The sequence below is a fragment of the Crinia signifera genome, chromosome 5 (genome assembly GCF_055691185.1).
Source record: "Crinia signifera chromosome 5, ASM5569118v1, whole genome shotgun sequence".
NCBI classification, from domain to species: Eukaryota; Metazoa; Chordata; class Amphibia; order Anura; family Myobatrachidae; genus Crinia; species Crinia signifera.
The window spans coordinates 288132696-288158230 of NC_139221.1; the positions used below are offsets into that span (position 1 = coordinate 288132696).

General features: G+C 41.6%; 1 protein-coding gene across 8 annotated transcripts in view; it reads right to left on the reverse strand.

Annotated features, from left to right (window-relative positions):
* The window catches only part of HYCC1 (hyccin PI4KA lipid kinase complex subunit 1), a 96309-nt gene that overhangs the window by 30067 nt on the left and 40707 nt on the right, over nt 1-25535 (reverse strand). For all 8 annotated transcript variants that reach the window (XR_014475076.1, XM_083189182.1, XM_083189181.1 and 5 more), the window contains 3 exons: nt 20759-20938; nt 2437-2517; nt 993-1108 (listed from right to left, as the gene is read on the reverse strand). Coding sequence is in view for 7 of the 8 variants with exons in the window: in XM_083189182.1 (XP_083045308.1) it covers nt 993-1108; nt 2437-2517; nt 20759-20938 (377 nt within the window). In the remaining variant the exon portion in view is untranslated. The remainder of the gene's footprint in view (nt 1-992; nt 1109-2436; nt 2518-20758; nt 20939-25535) is intronic.

Sequence of the window (25535 nt, forward strand, 5' to 3'; positions counted from 1 at the left end):
CATTACATATGCATGAGCAGAACATGTGCAGCGGCTCCCTCCACAGCGCCCCTGCAAGCTCTCCTGGGGGAGGGGGCAGCTTGTGGCTTCCTGTGACCCTGGGAGCCCACCTTATCCCCCAAAACAACCCGGCACAGGCAGGGAGGCTTCCATCTTCCTGTCTGCAGCTGTCCCCGGCTCCCTTTCGCCGTCAGGGGCAGTTAGCCCCTGAGTCGTTAAATAGGGCGACGGGGGGCTGGCAGCGGATGCTCCAGCCCTCCGGAACCCTACAAATGTGCAGCGAATCCTAAACCGGATTCGCTGCACATTGTGAAAAACTTCATTGAATGCTCCCCATAGAATTCCAACAGCAGGCATCCCAAACACAAGTATGCTGGAGCGGGTTAGGAGGGGAAGGCTTAGGTTTACAGTTGGGCTGGGGGGGGGGGGTGAGGAAGAGGAGGGAAGGGGGTAGGGTTGTGACACTAGCAAGGAGATTTAGACTGCAGGGAGGGGGGTTATTGAGGCACTCTATATTAGTATGCTGCCGACTGTCTTTTGATCGCCAACATCTCCGTCATTGGAATTGTGCAATTTTACATTTAATTACACTTTTACATTTAATATCGAGCAATATAAGTTTCCTTTAAAAATGGTCATCATCTGAGAAGAATCACAAAATCAATTAAGCATGGAATGGGGTCTAAATTACAGAAAAAACCCAAAATAAAGGTGATCATCATATATATATATATATATATTTTGTCTGCTTATGTGTTTCTGAAGCTCTTTCTATATTCACACATGCACAAAACACAGAGGCAATCACAGGTAGCAGACTAGCTTTCGAAGAATTTGCTCTTACTAGTGCATTTATATGCCTGTCCTGGTTTGCATATTTGGTGTTTATTCTAGAGTTACTGGAAGCCAGTCTTGGAGCCATCACAATAACCAATGCACTCCTTTAAAAGGAGGTTTTAGGACAGATACAATGTACACAACTACACATTTACCTGTTTTGGGCAGTTAACATCTCTCTCTGTGGATGAGGGCCGCTGTACACGACCCTGGAGAGGCCATGCTGTGACAGAGCTCCATCAGTAAGCACCATTGACCCTATACTAGAAGGCTAAAGAGAAAAAAATATTGGTGTTACAAAACACGCCATGCCAAACAATTTACCACAGAGGCATATTAGTACCTTCACAAATAAAAAGCTTTGAGTATTTTATGCTCAAATAGAGTATTTAATAATCTTTTAGCAAACCTCATCAAAACATTGTACTGCTGAAAAGTTAAATGATTAATTTGGGGCCTTTTAAAAAGTTGATGGTTCCTGACCATTTAGCCAAACCATACTTTTATTCTTAGGGGGTCGATCCTATTATTTGTCGAAAGGTACGAGGTGCCATTTCAACTGTGTTTAAACACAGGCAACGGCACCGGATCTCGCACCCTTCGCAGGCTTATTTTAGTCCTAATTCTCAGAAAATTGCACACTACCCTATCAGCACTTTTCTCAAGAATTCAGGCTACAATATTAGTTCAGCCACATCCACGAATTCCATCATGGGTGAATAGGATTGACCCCCATGTATTGAGAAAAAAAAACATCCCTAAATAGTGTATTACAAAGTCTCTTCTACAGGTGGAAGATGCTCAGAACTGGAAGACAAGCGGTCCATTAACATGTGAACATTTAACTGAAAACACGGCTTTTAACGTATCAAAATAAAAAAAAAGTGCCAATAAAACAAACAAAAAAATAAATTGAACCAATAAGCATAACATACAGTACATTAGAGTAATATAATACAAAAAGCAAAAATAGAGAGAGACCCCACTTGGCACTTCTATTTACCTTAGAAAACGGTTTTACCTTCTCTGTGCTTACTGCCAATTATACTGAACACAGACAATGCAATGTAGAAAGGCACAAAAAGTGAAAATGCAGAATAAAGGGGAAACACTGTCTTTCACTCATAAATGCAGGCTTACAATTCATACTTGCGGTAAATGGCTTTCGGTTCCTCTTTTTCTTACTAATACAATTTAGTACAGGTACCTACGGCTTCCATTGGCTAAAAACAAATGCTGAATGACCTAATCTGCTCTGAAAACATTCAGCACAGCACACATTGAAAAGATATTAGCAGAATGCTGCAAACCGCGCCCCCTGGTATAGAACAATGGAATATGCCAATAGCCACAGACCGGTAAACACTAGTGCTTCAAGGTGCATGTTGAAGATGGAAATAAACACAAAAATGATTTGCTTAAAAGTGTATATTAACAAAATAACCAACTCTAGAAGTTATGTATGTGGACCATCCAAACCCCACTCACCAGAGGTTACCATGACGAAGCTGGGAATCATTGTGCAGAAAATTACTTCTAGTCTATATGCAAAGGACACCTGGAATTTGTAAGGCAAATCGGCCAGCAGCCGGTTCCTACCTCATGGTAGACAGATGGCTTCGATAAGGATGGGATTGTAAACGACAAAACTTTGCTGTGCCCCAGTTCATCCATAATTTCCTGAGGAGAGAAAATTTTTGTTAATCACTTCTAACATCAGGAACCCTTTGCGCACAGTGCACTAGGATATATATACTATGTTGGGTCCCGTGGCTTTAAATGGTTACAAAACAATTATTATTATTTATTTATTTTTTTTAAGAAAAACTTTAGGGAGTGATTTTTTTTTATGGTAACAATGCTGATTTGTTGCTTTGGCAGGTTTTTCTTGCATGTCAATCGTTTTTATGGCTGAGGTTAAGAATTTTTGTTACTGGCGATCACACAAATTAAAGCTAGCCATATACTGATCTCGCCAATGAACGAAAAATGGGCATAAGAAAATGGCTTTTAAAAAATAAAAACATTATAATATATATTGTATATCTCATTTCATCAAACCAGTTTCAGGGTCATTGTGCAGAAAACTTCATGCATGATATAGAAGCATAGCTATTCTAATCACACATACCCTCCAACATGACCCATTGCATTTGGTACACAATGCTCTGTTCCTGGACTTCCCTCTTAATGTACGATTGCCAGCACCTGAGTTGAAACACCCTTCTCGTCAATTACCTCGTTCCACACAGGTGATAGCAATCATACATTAAAAGAGGGAAGTCCAGGAGCAGAGCATTGTGTACCGAATGCAATGGGTCATGTTGGAGGGTATGAATTACATCAATCAGACCCTTGTCCTGTACTTCATTATCTAATACCACTTTCACATCGCCGACACGTTTTAAAAACCGGTATTTAAAACGGTAATTAAAACGGGTCAGAGCCTTAACATTGCCGCAGATTACCGTTTTAAATACCGGTTTATACCCCATTCACATCGCACTTTTAAAACGGTAAATTGCCGTTTTTTTTTCCCCTTTTTAAAACGTTTAAGCCTGCACTGTGAATGCATAGCATTGTACACATTCACATTGCACAAAAAACGGCAAGGAACCATGTAGGACTCTGCTTTTTACACGGTTCGAAATGCCAGTTAACTTTAAACGGTAAATCGGCTGTGGTGCATTCACAGTGCAGGCTTAAACGTTTTAAAAAAGGGAAAAAAACGGCAATTTACCGTTTTAAAAGTGCGATGTGAAAGGGGTATAATATATGCCTGGGATCGATCAGGGTGCAGTTTTACAAACAATTTTTTTTTTTTTTTTTAAAGCAGATTTTGTGCCATGTTTTAAGTATGTGATTCATTATCTCTGTTTAAATATACTACTTCCAAAAAGGAAGGGTTAAAAGCAGCATATTTTACAACCAATACGCAGGACAACATTACACAAAACATTACATAGTAATCTAAACTTCCAAAAAAGGACTATATGCTACTCTTCCTCTCATTAGTACATATTTTTAATGGCAGAGACACTCCGCTGTAACAAGGCGTCATAAATCTGACAACAGCAGAAAGGAGCTGGTGAACACCCAGAGAGACACCTGATCCGCACCTGCCTACTGTTAATGTGCTTTGCAGACACTAAAGGTGCCCATAGACATTACAATTATTGTATACAATATCGCATCTCGGTTTTGTGAGATGAGATGAGATCTAGTACAAAAAGTATGTGCTGCACATACTTTTTGTACTAGATCTCATCTTATAGCAAAACCGAGATGCGATATTGTATCCAATATTGGATACAATAATTGTAACGTGTATGGGCACCTTTACACCTGATAACTTTAAATAGATGATCAATTACATTTGCAAAATCACAGCTTTTGCCAAATATTATGATTAGTGGTTCCTACCAGAAACAGTACGCCTATAAAGCCAGGAGTTTCCACTAAAGGGCAGTACAGCAATACAGATTAAGATGGTCTTCATGTAAGTTCTTGTTTTTAGCAGAATACAACCATACTGTACTAAGGGAGTTCCACGTTTATATCACTGCCTTTTTATCCCCTGTCCACTACAAAGACTTTATAAGACTCAAATTAACGGAGATCATTAAGCCTTGTGTTTACTAATAGCCAATTAATTTGTCTGTTTATATAGCTCTGCTGTAATTATATAGCACTGCTATAGAGAATATTTATTTGAGCAATCAGCACAGTTCGAAATTCAAATAGGGAGCCGCCAACTGCCATTCCACACGGACTCATTGGCAGAGGGTGTGGCTGCCCTATTTGAATATTGAATTGTGCTGCAGCTCCACCTCCGGAGCCATTTACCCTTTCTGTTGACTGGTTCTCTCACACCTTTTACATTCCATCGGGATTTTAAACATTCAACACAGGACCACACACACCCCATATGTTTGCTTGATTCAAATCAACCAGATTGACCAATCAAATCTGTATGTTGCGGGAATTAGTGCAGACAGGATATTTAAATGTGGGTTTGTTGCATCGACACAATAACTTTACAACATGTACTAAAGCTATTAAAAAGGCTGAGAAACTACATAGCCTGCAGTTCAGCCCTTCCGATCTCTCTATAATTCATTGCAGTCATCAATACAAAACTGAAGAAAATGGTTGTAATAACAACTTATTAGGCGCTTGTAATGAGATGTATTGTGGAGCAGCTACTAGGGAAGGGGGTGAGAATCCCTCCAGCAAAGAAAAAAGGTACATGAAAAATAGTAGCGCTAAACAATGTAAAATTTAAATGGAATTTAATAAGACATAAAAAATGATATTGTTAATAAAAGCACAATATGAGGAACAATAAAGCACTGGCACCTATTGAAGCTACTTCATGTAACGGTCCATTCCTAGTACACCGCCAATGGTTTTTGAAGAAATTCCAGATACAGTTAAAAGTCTGTTAAAGCTCAAAGTTTATCCCTTTGATAAAGCTGTACCTTGCTCCAGCGAAAAGCGTCAGGCACTTTTGTTGACCTTCTTGCTACCCTCACTACCACTTGGTTCCAGACCAGCCGCCACCGGAGCTCACCATTTTCAAAAGTATCTGCAACATCATGGAAACTCCACAACACTCCATCTGAAGACATCTGCAGTTACTGCTTTCCTCAATAAGGATTAAAAATCTTAATTTGGACATTCCTCTGCGGTAATTATACAGTATACTTTGAGCTCTAACAGACTTAACTGTATCCAGAATTTCTTCAAAAACCATTGGCGGTGTACTAGGAATGGACCGTTACATTAAGTAGCTTCAATAGGTGCCAGTGCTTTATTGTTCCTCATATTGTGCTTTTATTAACAATATCATTTTTAGGTCTTATTAAATTTCATTTAAATTTTACATTGTTTAGCGCTACTATTTTTTCTGTATCAATACAAAACTGGATTATTGAGGTAGATTCTGAAGGATCATAACAGTAACAAAATGTATGGTGGGATGGGGAACATTTATAATGCGAACAGCTTAAAATAAATATGGGGTAAAATTTATTAAGCTGGGAGTTCCATTTTGGGTCGGATGTTGCTATGGGAAACCAATCAGAATCTACTTATTTATTTAGAACCTTCCAGAAGATAATAGAGATAGGATCTGTTGGCTGCCTATAGCAACATCTAATGTGAACTAGAACTCCCATCTTAGTAAATTTCCCCTTAAATCTCATAGACACAAGTGTCGTCACCATAAATTCATGGGGCTGTCCCATCAATATCTTCATGGAGATAAAACTATTCCATTCATCAGACAAAGGAATACACTCAGAGTTCACAGACAAAAAGACATTGTGCTGCCCTGCAGGGAATCCCAATCATTACTCGCAACATATACTTATAGTTGAGGACTCCTATCTCTCTGACACAAGCAACTCCTCCGAGCACGATCCAACAATGGGATTCATAATTATTGTTCATTACAGCCAAAAAAACAGAATCTCTCATTTTTCAGGTACAATGTAATAAAGATTTCCATTAATGACAATGCAGCTAAGCAAATAGAACACAGACTAATTCAGAAACATGCTGTAATGTATTGTATTGTTCAACAGCTGCCAGATGCTTGATCGTTTAAAAATATACCAAGAAAATGAAAATCTGATTAGTTGCCGTACATTGCGGCACATATGAGGTTATTGGATACAAGGCAGAGAAAGCAAGACTAAATGCACAAACTTATGTTATGAAATATAAAAGGAAATATTTAGGGGTCTATACAATACGTTATTAGTGGAGTCCAGCCAACTGTTCTTTATATAGCGCACACATATTCCGCAACGCTTTACAGAGAATATTTTGAACATCCGCATCAGTCCGTGCCCCAGTGGAGTTTACAATCTATATTCCCTACATGTGGTAGGGAATACACACACACACACACACACACACTCTAGGGTTAATTTATTGGGAGCCAATTAGCCGATCAGTATATTTTTTGGACCGTGGGAGGAAACCGGAGTACCCGGAGGAAACCCACGCAAGCACGGAGAGAATATACAAACTCCGTACAGTTAGGGCCATGGTGGGAATCGAACCCATGACCTCAGTGCTGTGAGGCAGTAATGCTAACCATTACACCGTCCGTACTACCCTCATGGAATCCACAAAACCCGGGGTTTTAGTGAAAAAAGGAATATAAGAAGCATTTGTAGGGTTAATTGGGTCAATAATGACATATTATTAGGGTTAAAGAATATGGCCTCATATTACACCGAAATCAACTTTGTATGCATTCCAAATTTTAAATATTTATTTCAATGAAATCCTTTTTTTTTTTTTTTTTTAAAGTAACCTCAATAGGGATATTTTTAAAGCAGCAACAATGCCCATATTTTCTTTAAGCAGCAACCATTTACCAGGTCAGTTTAGCCTTTTAATTACTTGCAGGCCATTACATTTTGCCCTTTTCACTGAAAAACATGGCTTCCAAAAAAAGTGTGTCCAGTTACGTATACTAGAAAATGCACAGTCATACTATAATAAAGTCACACATGTGTATGCAATTTAAAGAAAAATGATTAATACAGTTGGTACATCTGTATTTTTCTTTTAGAGCTCCTCATATTAACTGAAGGGGGATGGTCATTTAGTATTAGGTATACACACACAGTGGCTCACGTGTTACCTACTCCTTTCCAGTACTGGGCAGGTTGCCCTTCTGCTTCCAGAACAGCCTGGCATAAATTCAACAAAAGGTTGAATGTTAGACACATTCCTTAGCTGTTGTTTACAAGATAGCATCAGTAACTGCAGATGCAACCATACTGCTGGGTCCAAAGGTATTCTCCTGTACTGTTGTCAGGTGACCGCTGGAGTGGTCAGGTCTGTTGAACCATCTAGAAAGGATGCATGCTTTGTAACACGGTAAGTCATCCAGCTGGAAGTAGCCATTACAATATGGGTAAACTAGTCATAAAGGGATATACACCGCTTCATATTCCGAGTGCACATCTGCACCAGAACTGAAGATCTATAACACCAGATATGATTTTTCCTACAGTTTCCTTCTGACTGGGGTGGAACTTGGTGTGGTCTGACCAGCATCCTGTACTTAGCTGCTTGGGGTGGAACATGGTGTGGTCTCACTAGCTTGCTGTGCCTACTTGACTGCGGTGGATCTTTGTTTGGTCTGTCCAGATTCCTGTACATCGATGACTGGGGTAGAACCTGGTGTGGTCTGACCAGCAACCTGTACTTTGCTTCCTGTATTTAGCGGCCTGGTGAGGAACAGTGTGGTTTGTTCAGCATTTTTTATTTTCTGGAGAGGAACAGGTTATAGTCACCTGCTGCTGCAGCACAACCACGTCAAAGTTTCATGTGCTGTGTATTCAGAGATAATAATTTATTTAAGAAAAAGTTGCACCCCCGTCAGCCTGAACCAACACATATTTACTTACTGTAATTGTGGGTGGAAGTACAAGATCAATAGTTTGACACACTCAAACCATCCTTTCTAGCACCAAAAACCATCCCACAGAAGTTCCTTAGATCACCCTTCTTTATTCTCTGTTGGGTCAGAATTGAACTTCTTTACTAGGTCTGCATGCTTTTCTATATTGAGTTGCTGTTCTAAATTAAGGATACATTGCCTGCTACACTAGAGACCACCTCCCCCCTGTTTTAACCACACAGAGATTTTAGCTGCTTGTAGCACATTAATATATGGAGTGTACGGTGCCTTAAATTGTCTAACAAGCTCATTTCCCCACCGCATCAGCATCTGACAGAGAATAGCCTTTATTTGAACTCCTGACATCCAGCAGCCTATCTATACAGGTCATGAAGAATAGTTTGTTCCCAATCTTACTGTAAGCAAATTCGTAGCCGTGGAGCTTCTACAGACTGCTGGGTGACGGAACACACTGATAAAATGTGCCAAGACAAATCCTTGCCAGAAAACGTAAAATGTTAACTGCAGCATCGTGAAATAAATACACAGTATCTCATTTCCAGATTGTGCACAGATGGCACCAGGACTATATAAGGCAGGAAAATCTATTCCACTACAGACAACAGGACAGTAGAAGTAATGTAAATTACAAGTCTCTTTGCCGCAGGAAGAATCTCACCTAATGCTATCTACTTTCATTAGATACAAGACAATTCAGTTCTCCGGACTCTTGAGAGAGATTGCAATCACTTGTGACAGCTGCCCAGTGATTTCTGAAGAGCATTACATGGTACAGTGCATGTGTAATTGCCTTTGCTGTTCCAAGTCAGCAGAAACATACGCTCACACCTACACTCAGTACGGTGATGTGCGGTCAGGAAGTCCATAATCAAGTGGAAGCAGACAATGCATTTATCGTGCAAAACCAGTACAGTGGGGATCGAAAGTTTGGGCACCCCAGGCAAAAATTCATTTTAATGTGCAAAAAGAAGCCAAGGATAGATGGAAAAAGCTCCAAAAGGCATCAAATTACAGATTAGACATTCTTATAACATGTCAAAAAAAGTTGCCCATCATTTACACTTTCAAAATAACAGAAAACAAAAAATGGTGTCTGCAAAAGTTTGGGCACCCTGCAGAGTTAATACCTTGTACTGCCGCCTTTGGCAAGTATTACAGCTTGTAAATGCTTTTTGTAGCCAGCCAAGAGTCTTTCGAATCTTGTTTTAGGTATATTCGTCCATTCTTCCTTACAAAAGTCTTCCAGTTCTTTGAGATTCCTGGGCCAGAGGTGACGCACTGCTCTTTTAAGGTCTATCCATAGATTTTCTTTTATGTTGAGGTCAGGAGATTGTGAAGGCCATGGCAAAACCTTCAGTTTATGCCTCTTGATGTAATCCAACTTCAGCTTTTTCACAGATGGCATCAAGTTAGCGTCTAAAATTTGCTGATATCTTATTGAATCTATTTTTCATTCTACTCGTGAAATGTTCCCTGGGCCACTGGCTGCAATACAACCCCAAAGCATGATTGATCCACCCCCATGCTTAACAGTTGGACTTCGGTTCTTTTCATTAAATTCTGTGCCTTTCCTACCTCTGGTCCACAGAACATGATTCCAAAATGCATCAGGCTTGTCTATATGTTCATTTGCAAAGTTCAAACCTGATTTTTGTGGTGAGGACATAGAAGGGGTTTTCTTCTGATGACTCTTCCATGAAGATCATATTTGTACAAGTATCTCTTTATAGTGGAATAGTGTACCACAACTCCAGCGTCTGCGAGATCTTCCTGGAGAGATCGTGCAGTCAAACGTGGATTTTGACTTGCTTTTCTCACAATCCTGCAAGCTGTTCTGACTGATGTTTTTCTTGGTCTTCCAGATCTTGCTTTAACTTCCACTGTTCCTGATGACTGCCATTTCTTAATTACATTGCGAACAGAGGATATGGGCATCTGATAACGCTTTTCTATCTTCTTATAGCTTTCTCCTGCTTTGTGAGCATCAACTATTCTCATTGTCAATGTTCTATACAACTGCTTAGAGGAACTCATGGTGCTAATTGTTGGGGCAAGGTCAGATGAGTCTGGGCTTTTAAAACCTTTGAGATTAGAAAGACCAGGTGATGTCAGACGATGATTGATAACAATCACTGCCAGGTCTCAGCTGTCCAAAAGGGGGCGGTTCATGCTATAAACTTTGCAGGATGCCCAAACTTTTGCAGACGCCATTTTTTGTTTTCTGTTATTCTGAAAGTGTAATGATGGAAAAAAAATCAAACTTTTTTTGACATGTTACGAGAATGTCTAATCTAGATGTTGATGCCTTTTGGAGATTTTTCCATGGCTTCTTTTTGAACATTAAAATTATTTTTTGCCTGGGGTGCCCAAACATTCGCTCCCCACAGTAAGCACGTCCTGCTATTACATTTGGCCAACCTCATTATGGGGGTTATTTTGGTTCTTAGATGGACAAAACCATGTGCACTGCAGGTGGGTCAGATGTTACTTGTGCAAAGAGAATTCGATTTGGGTGGGGTTTTACTTCAAATTGAGGGGTAGATTTATTAAGCTTGGTGAAGTGATAAACTGTCTGGTTTTTATCACCGTCCAATCAGCTCCTACCTGTGAAGCTGGCTTGGTTTGAAAAATTACAGGTAAGAGCTGATTGGCCGGTGATAAAAACCAGACAGTATATCACTTCACCGAGTTTAATAAATCTACCCCTGAGATCTATATTGCAGTGTAAAAATAAAGCAGTCTGTATTTTCCCTGCACAGAAACATAAATAACTCCCCCAAATCTAATTCTCTCTGCACATTTACATCTGCCCCCCTGCAGTGCACATGGTTTTGTCCATCTAAGAAGGAATTTGTCAGAAAGGGTGAACCAAAATAACCCCCTATGTGCTTTAACTGTGGCCCTCCAGATGTTGTGAAACGACACATCCCAGCATGCCTTGCCATAGTTTTAGCATTCCCCAATAGCAAAACTGTGGCAAGACATGATGGGACTTGTAGTTTCACAGTCGGAGGGCCATAGTTTGGACATGCCTGCAACAGAGAAATGATTGACAGAATTTGATTGGTTGCTTTGAGTAACATCATCATCTCTTTTCATTTTTAGAACCTTCAGCAAATTTACCCCTAACACAGTACAGTAATTTAGTCTTGCTTGGGTTACACCTAAAAAGATCCTAACCAAATACTTAAGGATCAAATAGGGCTGAGGTTAATAAAAAGGTAAAAAAGCAGCAGCCCTGCCGGGCCAAGTGGCTCTTATCTGCTGTCAATTTCTAGGTTTCTAGTTTAACCCCTTCATGACAGAGCCAGTTTGTGCCTTCATGACAGAGCCCTTTTTTTCAAATCTGACATGTCTCACTTAAGTGGGGATAACTTTTTTTTGCTTTTACTTATCCCAGTGATTTTGAGATTGTTTTCTCGTGACACATTGTACTTCAAGTTAGTGGTAAATTTGGGTCGATACAGTCTGTGTTTTTTTGTGAAAAATACCAAAATATCGTGAAAAAATGGAAAATTTAGCAATTTGCAAAATGTTAAATTTTCTGCTTGTGAGACAAATAATCATACCACTCAAAATAGTTAATAACTAACATAGACCATATGTCTACTTTATGTTTCCATCATTATTTCAACTTCCTTTTAATTTTTTTGGACACTAGGAGGCTTACAATATGAATAGCAAATTCTCAAATTTTCAAGAAAATTTCAAACACTGATTTTTTTAGGGATCAGTTCAGTTCTGATGTGACTTTGAGGGACTTGTATGTGAGACACCCCCATAAATGATGCCATTTCAAAAACTGCACCCCTCACAGTATTCAAAACAGCATTTTGGAAGTTTGTTAACCCTTTAGGTGTTTCACAGGAATTAAAACAAAGTGTAGGTGAAATTTCAAAATTTCTTTTTTTTTGCAGAGTTTCAATTTTAATACATTTTTCTAACGAATACAGTAGATTTTACTAGAGAAATGTGACTAAAAATTGATTCCCCCAATTCTTTTGTTTTCAAAAATATCCTATATGTGGCCCTAGTGTGCACGTTGACCAAACCACAGGCTTCATAATAGAAGGAGCACCTACTTGATTTTGGAGCCTCCTTTTTATGAGATTTTTTTTTAGGCACCATGTAGGTTTCTAGGCACCATAAGTGCTAAAAGTTAGGAACCTCCCCCACAAGTCACCCCATTTTGCAATCTACACCCCTCAGGGAATTCATCTAGGGGTATAGTGTACATTTCAAACCCCCAGGGGTTTCACCAATTTTGGTACAAGTGGGCAGTGAAAATGAAAAATTACATTTTTTTACACAAAAATGCAGTTCTGGCTCAAAATTTTTCATTTTCAGAAGGTATGAAGGAGAAAAAGCACCCCAAAATCTGTGCCCCAATTTCTCCCGAGTACGGCAATGCTTACATGTGACCAAAAAATACCAGTTGGGTGCATGGCAGGACTCAGAAGGGAAGGAGTGATTTTTGGATTTTGCAGCTCAGATTCTGGTGGAATTTTGGTGGGTGCTATGTCGCATTAGCAAGACCCCCCAAGCACCAATACAGTGGAACCCCCCCACAAGTCACCCCATTTTGCAAAGTACACCCCTCAGGGAATTCATCTAGGGGTATAGTGTACATTTCAAACCCCCAGGGGTTTCACCAATTTTGATACAAGTTGGCAGTGAAAATGAAAAATTACATTTTTTTACACAAAAATGCAGTTCTGGCTCAAATTTTTCATTTTCAGAAGGTATGAAGGAGAAAAAGCACCCCAAAATCTGTGCCCCAATTTCTCCCGAGTACGGCAATGCCTCACATGTGACCAAAAAATACCAGTTGGGTGCATGGCAGGACTCAGAAGGGAAGGAGTGATTTTTGGATTTTGCAGCTCAGATTCTGGTGGAATTTTGGTGGGTGCTATGTCGCATTAGCAAGACCCCCCAAGCACCAATACAGTGGAACCCCCCCACAAGTCACCCCATTTTGCAAAGTACACCCCTCAGGGAATTCATCTAGGGGTATAGTGTACATTTCAAACCCCCAGGGGTTTCACCAATTTTGATACAAGTGGGCAGTGAAAATGAAAAATTACATTTTTTTACACAAAAATGCAGTTCTGGCTCAAAATTTTTCATTTTCACAAGGAATGAAGGAGACAAAGCACCCCAAAGTCTGTGCCCCAATTTCTCCCGAGTACGGCAATGCCTCACATGTGACCAAAAAATACCAGTTGGGCGCATGGCAGGACTCAGAAGGGAAGGAGTGTTTTTTGGATTTTGCAGCACAGATTTTGGTGGAATGAATGGTGGGTGCTATGTTGCATTACCAATACAGTGGAACCCCCCCACAAGTCACCCCATTTTGCAAAGTACACCCCTCAGGGAATTCATCTAGGGGTATAGTGTACATTTCAAACCCCCAGGGGTTTCACCAATTGTGGTACAACTGGGCTGTGAAAATGAAAAATTACATTTTTTTTACACAAAAATGCAGTTCTGGCTCAAAATTTTTCATTTTCACAAGGAATGAAGGAGACAAAGCACCCCAAAGTCTGTGCCCCAATTTCTCCCGAGTACGGCAATGCCTCACATGTGACCAAAAAATACCAGTTGGGCGCATGGCAGGACTCAGAAGGGAAGGAGTGATTTTTGGATTTTGGAGCACAGATTTTGGTGGAATTAATGGTGGGTGCTATGTTGCATTACCAATACAGTGGAACCCCCCCACAAGTCACCCCATTTTGCAAAGTACACCCCTCAGGGAATTCATCTAGGGGTATAGTGTACATTTCAAACCCCCAGGGGTTTCACCAATTGTGGTACAACTGGGCTGTGAAAATGAAAAATTACATTTTTTTTACACAAAAATGCAGTTCTGGCTCAAAATTTTTCATTTTCACAAGGAATGAAGGAGACAAAGCACCCCAAAGTCTGTGCCCCAATTTCTCCCGAGTACGGCAATGCCTCACATGTGACCAAAAAATACCAGTTGGGTGCATGGCAGGATGGTGGGTGCTATATGGCATTAGCAAGACCCCCGAAGCACGGTGAAATGATGAACCTAATAATCCATAGATGTGTGGTATATTTTGAAACACTCCTTCATACATAGGCCGGGTTTGTCGGGGCAAGTTTCACAGTGGAAAATAGTTTCCTTTCTTATTCCCTTTTTATAGCAAACTTTGCACCTTTTTTGTGTCCTGCCCTTTCTTGCGGTGGAGGGGATTTCGTTGGGAAAATGCTGCCCTGGTACAATACGGGGGCCAGTACTAGAAGTACTGGGGCCCTCTGCCTGCTGGTTCCCAAATACTAGGCCCTTTATGACTTCCTCTTGAAAGTGCATAAATGTCCCCCTCTGGCCGGTAGAACGGAATAGCACGTAAGCGTTATACAGTGCCATCTAGATGATATACACGGCCAGCTTCTTGTACCAGATATTTGTTTTCCGCAGGGCACTGTACGGCTTCAGTACCTGATCTGAAAGATCCACTCCGCCCATGTACTTATTGTAATCTAGGATACAATTTGGTTTTGAGGTGTGGGTACTGGTACCTCGTACAGGGATGGAGGTGGTACTGTCTCCATGAATTGTTGTCAGTATAAGGACATCCCTCTTGTCCTTATATTTGACCAACAACATATTTTCGGTGCATATTCCCCTGCTTTCACCCCTTCTTAGTACTTGGGCAATGTGCGTTTTGGGGAGGCCTCTTTGGTTCTTGCGCACAGTACCGCAAGCTGCTGTACCTCTTGAACCAAGGGCCTTAAACAGGGGGATGCTGGTGTAAAAGTTATCCACATAGAGGTGATAACCTTTATCCAGGAAGGGGTGCACTAAATCCCAGACAATTTTTCCACTAACACCTACGAGGGAGGGGGGGCATTCTGGCGGTTCAATTCTTGAATCCTTCCCTTCATATACCCTAAACTTGTGGGTGTACCCTGTGGTGCTTTCACACAGCTTATACATTTTTATGCCATACCTTGCCCTCTTACTGGGAAGGTACTGGCGGAATTTAACCCTTCCTTTAAAATGTATAAGGGACTCGTCGATACTAATACATTTATCAGGGATGTATAGCTCTGCAAATTTGGCACTGAAATGATCAATGACCGGCCTGACTTTGAATAGCCTGTCAAAGGTGGGATCATCTCTGGGTGGGCACTGTGCATTATCGGTGTAATGTATAAATTTATGGATTGCCTCAAAACGAGTCCGAGTCATGGCCATACGGTAAAATGGGGTGCTGTACAGAACATCTGTACTCCAATATTGCCTAATTTGTGGCTTTTTTACTATGCCCATATGAAGCACCAGACCCCAAAACGTCATCATCTCTACTGCATCTACAGGGGTCCACCTTGCAAATGATGACGTGGGGTTTTGAGCAATAAACTGCTGGGCATATAAATTAGTTTGGTCCACCATTAAATTTATAAAATCATCAGAGAAATATAATTTGAAAAAGTCAATTTCTCTGAGACCTGTGGAATCAAATTGGATTCCTGGCATGGCCAAAAACTCAGGAACCTGGGGCTCAAAATTGTCTGGTGGTGGGGTCCATACTAGATCAATTATTGGGGGGGGGTCTCAGCTGATCTACGGGGGCGTCTTTGAGGGGGTCCCTCATCACCGGAGGAGGAAGAGGAGCTTAAGACGAATCCTTCAAATTCCCCGCTTGCATCACTGGCTGTGTCAGAGTCAGAGGCAAGCATGGCATATGCCTCCTCCACTGAATACATTCTTCTGGATGACTGGGATGACATTTGGGATGACATTTGGGATGCCATTTTTATTTTTGTGTTACTGGTAGTGAAATGTTTCAACACGTGTATAGTGTAGGGGGGGGTACAAACTTTATTTCAACCCGGGGGGTATGTAGTGTGTATGTAGTGCAGAAAAAAAAAAATACTTTATACAAAAAAAAATTGAAGGGGTTAAAAAAAAAAAAAATTGAAGGGGTTAAAAAAAAAAAATTGAAGGGGTTAAAAAAACAAAAAAAAAGGTCCTGCGCCAAAAATTGAGCACAGATGTTGGTCAGTAACGTCCGTCACTGAACAGCGCTCAAAGGCTAAAAAAATAGATCAACCCTGTGCCGAAAAAGCTGATCAGTGATGTACGTCACTGATCAGCGCACAGTGGCCACAGGACACCCACAAAATCACAGTGTGTGTAAAAAAAAAATTAAAAAAAGACCACACAGCACCCACAAAAAAAAAAAAGGTGATCAGTGATGCGACACTGATTACCAGTGAGGGGCAGCAGGTGCACAACCTTTGGTGCAACTGACAGTGCAACTGGCAGCAACTGACAGGTATATATAAAAAAAAAAACCTCTGCGCCCCCAAAAAGTTGCTGATCACCTCAGATATAGTGATCAGCACAAAAGGCGGGGGTAGCAGACACAAAATATACACTCTCTATCACTCTCTGTCACTATCTCTCTCTATCTCTCTCTATCTCTCTCTATCTCTCTCTATCTCTCTCTATCTCTCACTATCTCTCACTATCTCTCACTATCTATCACTCTATGACACTGCAGCAGCACTGACAGTTATATATATAAAATAAAACCCCTGCACCCCCAAAAAGGGGGGGTAGCAGACACAAATCTCTCTATCTCTCTACCTCTCACTATCTATCACTATCTATCACTATCTATCACTGTATGACACTGCAGCAGCAGCACTGACAGTTATTTAAACCCCTGCACCCCCAAAAAGGGGGGGTAGCAGACACAAAATATACACTCTCTATCACTCTCTGTCACTATCTTTCTCTATCTCTCACTATCTCTCACTATCTCTCACTATCTCTCACTATCTCTCACTCTATGACACTGCAGCAGCACTGACAGTTATATATATAAAATAAAACCCCTGCACCCCCAAAAAGGGGGGGTAGCAGACACAAAATATAGCTCTCTCTGTCACTATCTCTCTATCTCTCTCTATCTCTCTCTCTATCTCTCTATCACACTGCAGCAGCAGCAGGAAGTCTCAGGAAGTCAGATCCAGGAAGCGTCCAGCACGCTACAAGCAGTGATCAAGTGATCAGGTAAGGTATTTGCAAGGATCAGGTAAGTATTAGGCAAGGATCAGGTCGGTATCACGGCAGACAGGCACGGTGACCGTTCTGCACGCTATTCCAGACCGGAATGGCGTCTGCAGCGCAGTCACCGTTAGTTTAAATGTCGCGCCTTGGCTGTGATTGGTCCGTGGGTCCCACGGACCAATCACAGCCTTGGGGGCAGCTGGGGTGAGGGTGGGGTGAGGTGTCATCGTCACCGATGACCCCCTCATGCCCCCTGACGCCCGGCGGTGATTGACACCTGTGTTACCGAGCGTCTGATTCGCTGGTAACACAGGAAAACGCTGTGAATGGCTGTTCACACTGAACAGCCAATCACAGCGATCGCCGACGGGGGGGCGGCATCGCAGCCCCCCCTGGGCATGCAGGGACATGTCTGCTGTCAGGGACAGCAGACATCGTCCCTCTGTCACTGCGTCTCGAGACGCAGTGACAGTTTAAAGTCATGACGTATATATACGTCATGTGTCGGGAAGTACTTCCCGGCCATGACGTATATATACGTCAAATGTCGTGAAGGGGTTAAAATAAATTCTATGCCTTGTTGGGATACATCACATATACTGTCAACAGATCAACCAAGTCTAGATCAATAATCACATGGTCGACCACTTTTGGTCAAGTGCATCTAGTTAGATGCCTAAAGATTGTAGACAGTAACGGAAGATAGACTCAAGTGCTAGGTCGCCAGGAACGTGACCGACAGTCACAAGTTCAACACAAGTTTTTCATGTTTAGACCGACTTGATTCATACTTTACCATTCAAATGGTCATAGAGTTAGATTATAATAGCGGCGAACCATGAGAGGGGACACGGTACTTATACGGTGTCCATGTTGACCTATTTGGACAGACACCAAAAAACCATGAAGAACTCGTGGCGACCTAGTGACTGTCGATCACGTTCCCGTCGACCTAACGCTTGCATCCATCTTTCGACAATCTTTAGACGTCTAACTAGATGCCTTCGACCAAGATGGTCGGCCACGTGATTGCCGATCCACTATACCAGAACTTTATATACTACTAAACATTGTAAATTCATTTTATTTAAAGATGGAGAAAAAACATTTAAGGAGTAAAAAAAACAACAATATTAATAATAATAAAAAAAGATTAATACTACTAGACATCTTTGGGCCTTCTGCAAAGGTTGCAAATAGCTTAAAGACAACCAAATCTCTTTTAAACACTATTCTGCCTTTAGTACAAGGGAAACAACAGAAAGTCTTTTTTTGCGGTGCACCAGGAGAAGAGAGAAAAAGTATTTTAAAAAGTAACTTTTATTAATTAATCAATTAAATGCGAAATATAAAATCAAAACATACAACATAAATTGACACTGGACTTGTTAAAAAGGGTGAGAAGAACTCCCCTTATCGTAGTGGGGGTAGATTTATATATAATCGCTGGTTGCTTAGTGTGTACCCTGATACACTGGGTTGTACAATCTATAGTCACTGGTGTTTCTTCAGGAGTATACGTGGAACCATGTCCCTTTATTGTATGCACACCTATATAGAGTAACAGGAACCCTCGTTTGTATCAATATACGGTGTAGTAGTAATGCTACTTAAATGAGCGATTCACATGTAGCCGGATAAATATACAATGTTTCTAATGCGCACCGTGCTGTAAAATCATCAGCTACGGTCACGCTTAGGGGGGGGGAGAATCTGCAGGGACGGCGTCCCGTCTACAGCTATCACCCCCTGAAGGCTGCGTGTGCTGCCGGTGAGGGCTGGTAAGCACACATGCAAGCCGCCAGTGGAGTCAGGCTCTCTCTGGCGCTAACGGCTACACCATTAACCACCGCGTATGATTAGCCGGCAGCGGTATATGCTGTCGTCAGGATATGACTCGCATATATCACCGGCTGTCAGTCGGGGCACTTGTTCACATTAATACACAATAAAAATACATTTCCCAGCTACCCCCACTAAACGATCCACGTCAAGTATTTTTATTGTGTATTAATGTGAACAAGTGCCCCGACTGACAGCCGGTGATATATGCGAGTCATATCCTGACGACAGCATATACCGCTGCCGGCTAATCATACGCGGTGGTTAATGGTGTAGCCGTTAGCGCCAGAGAGAGCCTGACTCCACTGGCGGCTTGCATGTGTGCTTACCAGCCCTCACCGGCAGCACACGCAGCCTTCAGGGGGTGATAGCTGTAGACGGGACGCCGTCCCTGCAGATTCTCCCCCCCCCTAAGCGTGACCGTAGCTGATGATTTTACAGCACGGTGCGCATTAGAAACATTGTATATTTATCCGGCTACATGTGAATCGCTCATTTAAGTAGCATTACTACTACACCGTATATTGATACAAACGAGGGTTCCTGTTACTCTATATAGGTGTGCATACAATAAAGGGACATGGTTCCACGTATACTCCTGAAGAAACACCAGTGACTATAGATTGTACAACCCAGTGTATCAGGGTACACACTAAGCAACCAGCGATTATATATAAATCTACCCCCACTACGATAAGGGGAGTTCTTCTCACCCTTTTTAACAAGTCCAGTGTCAATTTATGTTGTATGTTTTGATTTTATATTTCGCATTTAATTGATTAATTAATAAAAGTTACTTTTTAAAATACTTTTTCTCTCTTCTCCTGGTGCACCGCAAAAAAAGACTTTCTGTTGTTTCCCTTGTACTATTGCATTACTGTCTGGCGGTAGCACACCTCATGACTATATAGAATTTACTATAAACTTTAATAAAGAGGTTGATACACTATCTTTAAATCCCAGTGCGACCAATCACCCTCCCTCCCTATTCTGCCTTTAAGTGTAGTGTAACAAGAGAAAGGAAAGTCACACGTAGCTTATCAGGGTGAAGAGACGACATAGGATACATTATGACTGTAGGCACCTTCTCTAAAAGTAGGCCCCGTTCTACACCCAGCATGCTTTGCATGTATAAAACGTTCTGTGCAAGACATCTCATCTCCAGTGAAACGGAGGAAATCACCCGCAGGCAGCAGAAAAGGAATAAATGTCCTCCTAGGGAGGACATGAAAATTGTCACATTTGCTTAAGTAAAGACATATCAAGTAAACGGGTTTATTGGAGATCCTTCTGTTCTAATTTTTGATGATGTTTAACTCTTTCAATGACCAAAAAGCTGGATACCTAATGTGGATATACAGACACAGTCAGAGCTCTTCAAAAAGAACCTACAGTACAGTATGTGCAGGTTTTGCTGGGGAATAAAAAAAATGGCAACACAAAGCAAACTCTAAGCATATAAAGTCAATTAAATATAAGAATAGACACTATGTACGACAACTACAGTATAATGAAACAAATAATTGAGACATAACATGACAGAAATAGTGAGTATGAGATCTAAACACACACACACACACACTAACCAGATTGTAGATGCTGAGTAGAAGAGCTTCCATGCATCCATTGCTCTGCAGGTCCCTTCTGGTGGACAGAGATAGGTAACACCATATCAGCTCTGGTAGGAACTGAAGCGTAAAGGTCTTTAAGTTCTTCTCTTTGCTGCGGTAAAACTCAAAGAGCTGATGGCAGACTGGCTCCAGCAACTGTAAACGGCAAGAAAAATATGCATCATGTACATCTCTAAAATAGAATTATATTTATATAATGTGAAGAACATATCTTTATACGTCTAAACACACGCTGACAAAAGGAAGGACGACAGAACAAATTGTTAACAGTACAGGTGCATACACATGGAGCGATGTTGGAAACGATCCAATATCGTTACCAACGGTATCAAATTGTTCATCATGCGTACACACAAAACAATTTTATACACTTCAAAACAAGATTGGTCTATGATCTTCCTGCATGCATGCAATCTTAACGATAAGCGGGTACGCGCATTGTAAACGATACACTGAACGATTGGTCGTTCCGATCGATCAGGAATGCCCACATCTTGCTTTAAATCATTCCGTGTATGCACCTTAACTGTGTAAAGGCAGCACCAAATGGATGGATAGATAGAAAAATAACGAAATAAATAATGCACAAACTAGCCGCCTATATGGTAATACAGAAAGGAAACTTCTTCCATTCGATGACAGGTCATATAATAGAGAAAGTGCAAATGGGCCGATTCAGACCCTTTTGTTCGGGACCAAATTCGTCCCCTTCTCCGATGTTTGGAGTTTGCACGCGTGCGTGTATATACATGTGCAAACCCCGGGAGTGAATGGCTTTGGTGAGTTTCACACTCACTCCAGAGGGGGCGGAGGCCCAGGGTTTTATGGGCGAGTATACGCAGCCTACGTCTGAAACAGGCCCAATGTTTGCCCGAACCTGCTTAATAAATACTAATAATTCATCAAAGAAAATGGTATATTATACAATTCACCCTCACAACAGCATTTTTAAAGGCAGTTCTCAGCAACAGGCACTGCGTACAATATACTCTACCTAAGCCAAAATACCATACATACTCTACAGAGCTAAACAAAACAGCAATATATGAAGAAAAAGGTGATCTTGTGTACCCCTGCGCACCCCCTTGCTGCCTAGGTTAAACTTCCGGGTGTCTTCCCGTGAGGCACCAATAAAGGTAAATGGTAAAAAGATGGATGGAAGTAGACCTTTGGCGCACTGGTTGTTATAAAGATTTTCTTCTATCCAACAATAGACCAATCGATGTGGAATCAAAGTTTATTTCATAAGCATGTAAAAACAACAATAAGTACAATTCTGTAACAAGTATTATATTCTCTCACCCAGATAGAGGGGTGGAGCCAAGATGGTGTAAACAGAGTGTTTCAAATGGAATAACACCCTGTAGGCTCCACAAACATAATACTGGGTCCACGTGGGGTTAAAAGCATATCAAAAGACACATCAAAAAGGGAATGAAACAATGGAATAATAGGAATCCTTCTCACCCAGATGGAGAGGTGGAGCCGGGATGGTAAATAACAGGGTGTCCGGGAAAAAAGGTGCTCACCCTGTTGGCTCCACAGGCTAACAACTGGGCAAAAGGTCCTCCGTGGAAATCTGCAATCCTCCTAGGGCCAACGCGTTTCGAGTCTTAGGAGACTCTTGAAAAAGAGTCTCCTAAGACTCGAAACGCGTTGGCCCTAGGAGGATTGCAGATTTCCACGGAGGACCTTTTGCCCAGTTGTTAGCCTGTGGAGCCAACAGGGTGAGCACCTTTTTTCCCGGACACCCTGTTATTTACCATCCCGGCTCCACCTCTCCATCTGGGTGAGAAGGATTCCTATTATTCCATTGTTTCATTCCCTTTTTGATGTGTCTTTTGATATGCTTTTAACCCCACGTGGACCCAGTATTATGTTTGTGGAGCCTACAGGGTGTTATTCCATTTGAAACACTCTGTTTACACCATCTTGGCTCCACCCCTCTATCTGGGTGAGAGAATATAATACTTGTTACAGAATTGTACTTATTGTTGTTTTTACATGCTTATGAAATAAACTTTGATTCCACATCGATTGGTCTATTGTTGGATAGAAGAAAATCTTTATAACAACCAGTGCGCCAAAGGTCTACTTCCATCCATCTTTTTACCAAAACAGCAATATAGTTGTTTTTCTGGTTGGAAATGTGCTAAAAATCAATAAGATCGTTCTCTAAGAGCAGGTTTCCAACATGAAACGTGTTGTTGATGCAAGTAGAAGCTGGCTGGGTGGGTTGCTAAGCTGCAGCATTGATGTAAAGTACCACCTACACCTTCAAAAGAAAATAAACATCTTATGAATCATCATAGATTGCTCTCAATCATACCATTAAACGCCGCTGTTGTGTATGAACAGCTCACGCTTACAAAATAGAAGTAACAGGCAGGTCGAGTCTATGACATCGCCAACGATTTTAGTCCATGCTGTGAAATAATAAAACGATGGATGCAATCATAAGTGTGGATCATCACGCAGATGATCAGTCGACACCAAAACGCAGACACAAGCACATAAGTCACGTTTTTTTTGTTGATAATGTTGACACCGGAGGCCGTGGACCCCCAATTAGTATAGCGTTTACCCCCATGCTTTGCTCGCTAAGCACGCATTACCATTCCCAATTGGAGCAACCTGATATCTGCCATGATGAACAAGCAATATAGAAGAAACATTGAAAATAGAAAAAGCAAATGTGCAAGAAATGTAATAGGGCATAAACATTTGAACACCACAAAAACAAGAAACAGGCAAAAACTTAGTAGGAAGTGGATGGTGCGATGGTTAGAAGACTCACAGTAATCAGACAGAAATGGGACTGTGAGTCAAGAGGAGTGGATGGCAGTTCAGCACTTAGGGCCAGATTCTCTAAGCTTCAAAATTGATAAACTGATGAGTAATAAACAGCCAGCCAATCAGCTCCTTCCTGCCATGTCACAGACGGTGCTTGAAAAATGTCAATCAGGAGCTGATTGGCTGGCTGTTTATCACTCTCCACTTTTGAAGCTTAGAGAATCTGGCCCTCAGTGAGGTTGTACCTAATGAAGGGCAGGCACAAAGTCACTGAAGGGAACTAGGAGACAAGAAGCACTACAATAAAGGATAATGCAAGAATAAACACTAGAGGAGGGCTCTGCCAATGAAAGCTTACATACTAAGGAGATGGGTGAGCAAATGGGGAGTAACCAGGGAAGGAGAGAAGATTTAGGGATGCATGGTTGAAAAGGTAAGTTGGGATGAATGTTTGGAATGAATATGGCGGGGTGTAAGTTCCTGAGGAGGGGAAGATGAGAGGGTGGAGCAGAGGCAGCGGTCAGAGATGTAGAAGGGCATAGAGCAGTGGTAGCCAACCCTAGCCCTCGAGAGCTACCAATAGTTCACATTTTCCAGACAACCTAGCTGCTGCACAGCTGCACTCATTAATCACTGACACATTTTAAAAGATACACAGATGGAGCTAATTAGCTCACTTGTGATTCTGTGAGGAGACCTGCAAAACATGCACTGTTGGTAGCTCTCGAGGACTAGGGTTGGCTACCCCAGGCATAGAGTTATTGAGTCCTTTGTATAGGAGGGTAAGGAGTTTAAACTGGAATGCAAGGGGATGGGGAGTCAGTGAAACAGGTTGCAGAGGAGGAAGGCCAACACAGATCGACACAGTGTATGGACAGGTTTTAGAGGAATCGGGAGCAAGAGCGAGCACCTCATCTTATGGATATTGTGGATGCATATTGAATGGGCAGTTTTACTGGGCAAGACAAAATTTCCAAACGTTCATTTCTTTAAAAACAAAACGCACTTAAGTTCCTGTTGACACGTTAGTGACGATCTCGCGGTGATAACCAGAACATGACTCGCTATATCCGGTTAAAGATTTGACGAACTTTTTAAAAACATCCTGAAACCCTTTAACTCCATAAGGTAGTGGTTCCCAAACATTTTTGAATTATGGCGCCCCTGAGTATCAGATTTTTTTTTAAGGCACCTGTAGGCCAAAAGTTCCCATTGATAAAAGCATTAAAAATAGGATTTTGGGTACCTACCGGTAAATCCTTTTCTCGTAGTCCATATGGGATACTGGGCTTCACTACTATGGGGATTGAGACCTCCGCAGGAGAGACAGGCACATAAAAGAACTTTCAGTGTGGGTGCACTGGCTCCTCCCCTCAATCTCCCTCCACTAGTCAGTTAATGCAAAAACTGTGCCGAAGGAGAGCATGTGAGGAGTATGTGATAATGTATTGTGGTGAGATTCATCCAGCACACCCAAACGAACAAAAAACATATAAAAGAGGTGAATCCTAACAACTTAAGAGGACACCTGTAACTAGAACAATCTATAGTCATATTTATCCTATAGAAAACAAGGCAATAAGCCTAACCATAAAGTAAGTCTGACAGCAGAAAAAGCCGCACTGAGGCGGGCTCCCAGTATCCCATATGGACTACGAGAAAAGGATTTACCGGTAGGTACCCAAAATCCTATTTTCTCTACCGTCCAATGGGATACTGGGCTTCACTACTATGGGGAGGTCCCAAAGCTACCAGAACGGGTGGGAACGTGCGGATTCTGCTGTAGAACCGCATTCCCGAACTGGGAATCCTCCCTGGCCAGGGTGTCAAACTTGTAGAACTTCACAAATGTGTGTTGCCCTGACCAAGTTGCGGCCCTGCATAGCTGCATTGCCGACACCCCTCGAGCAGCCGCCCAAGAGGTACCTACAGACCTGGT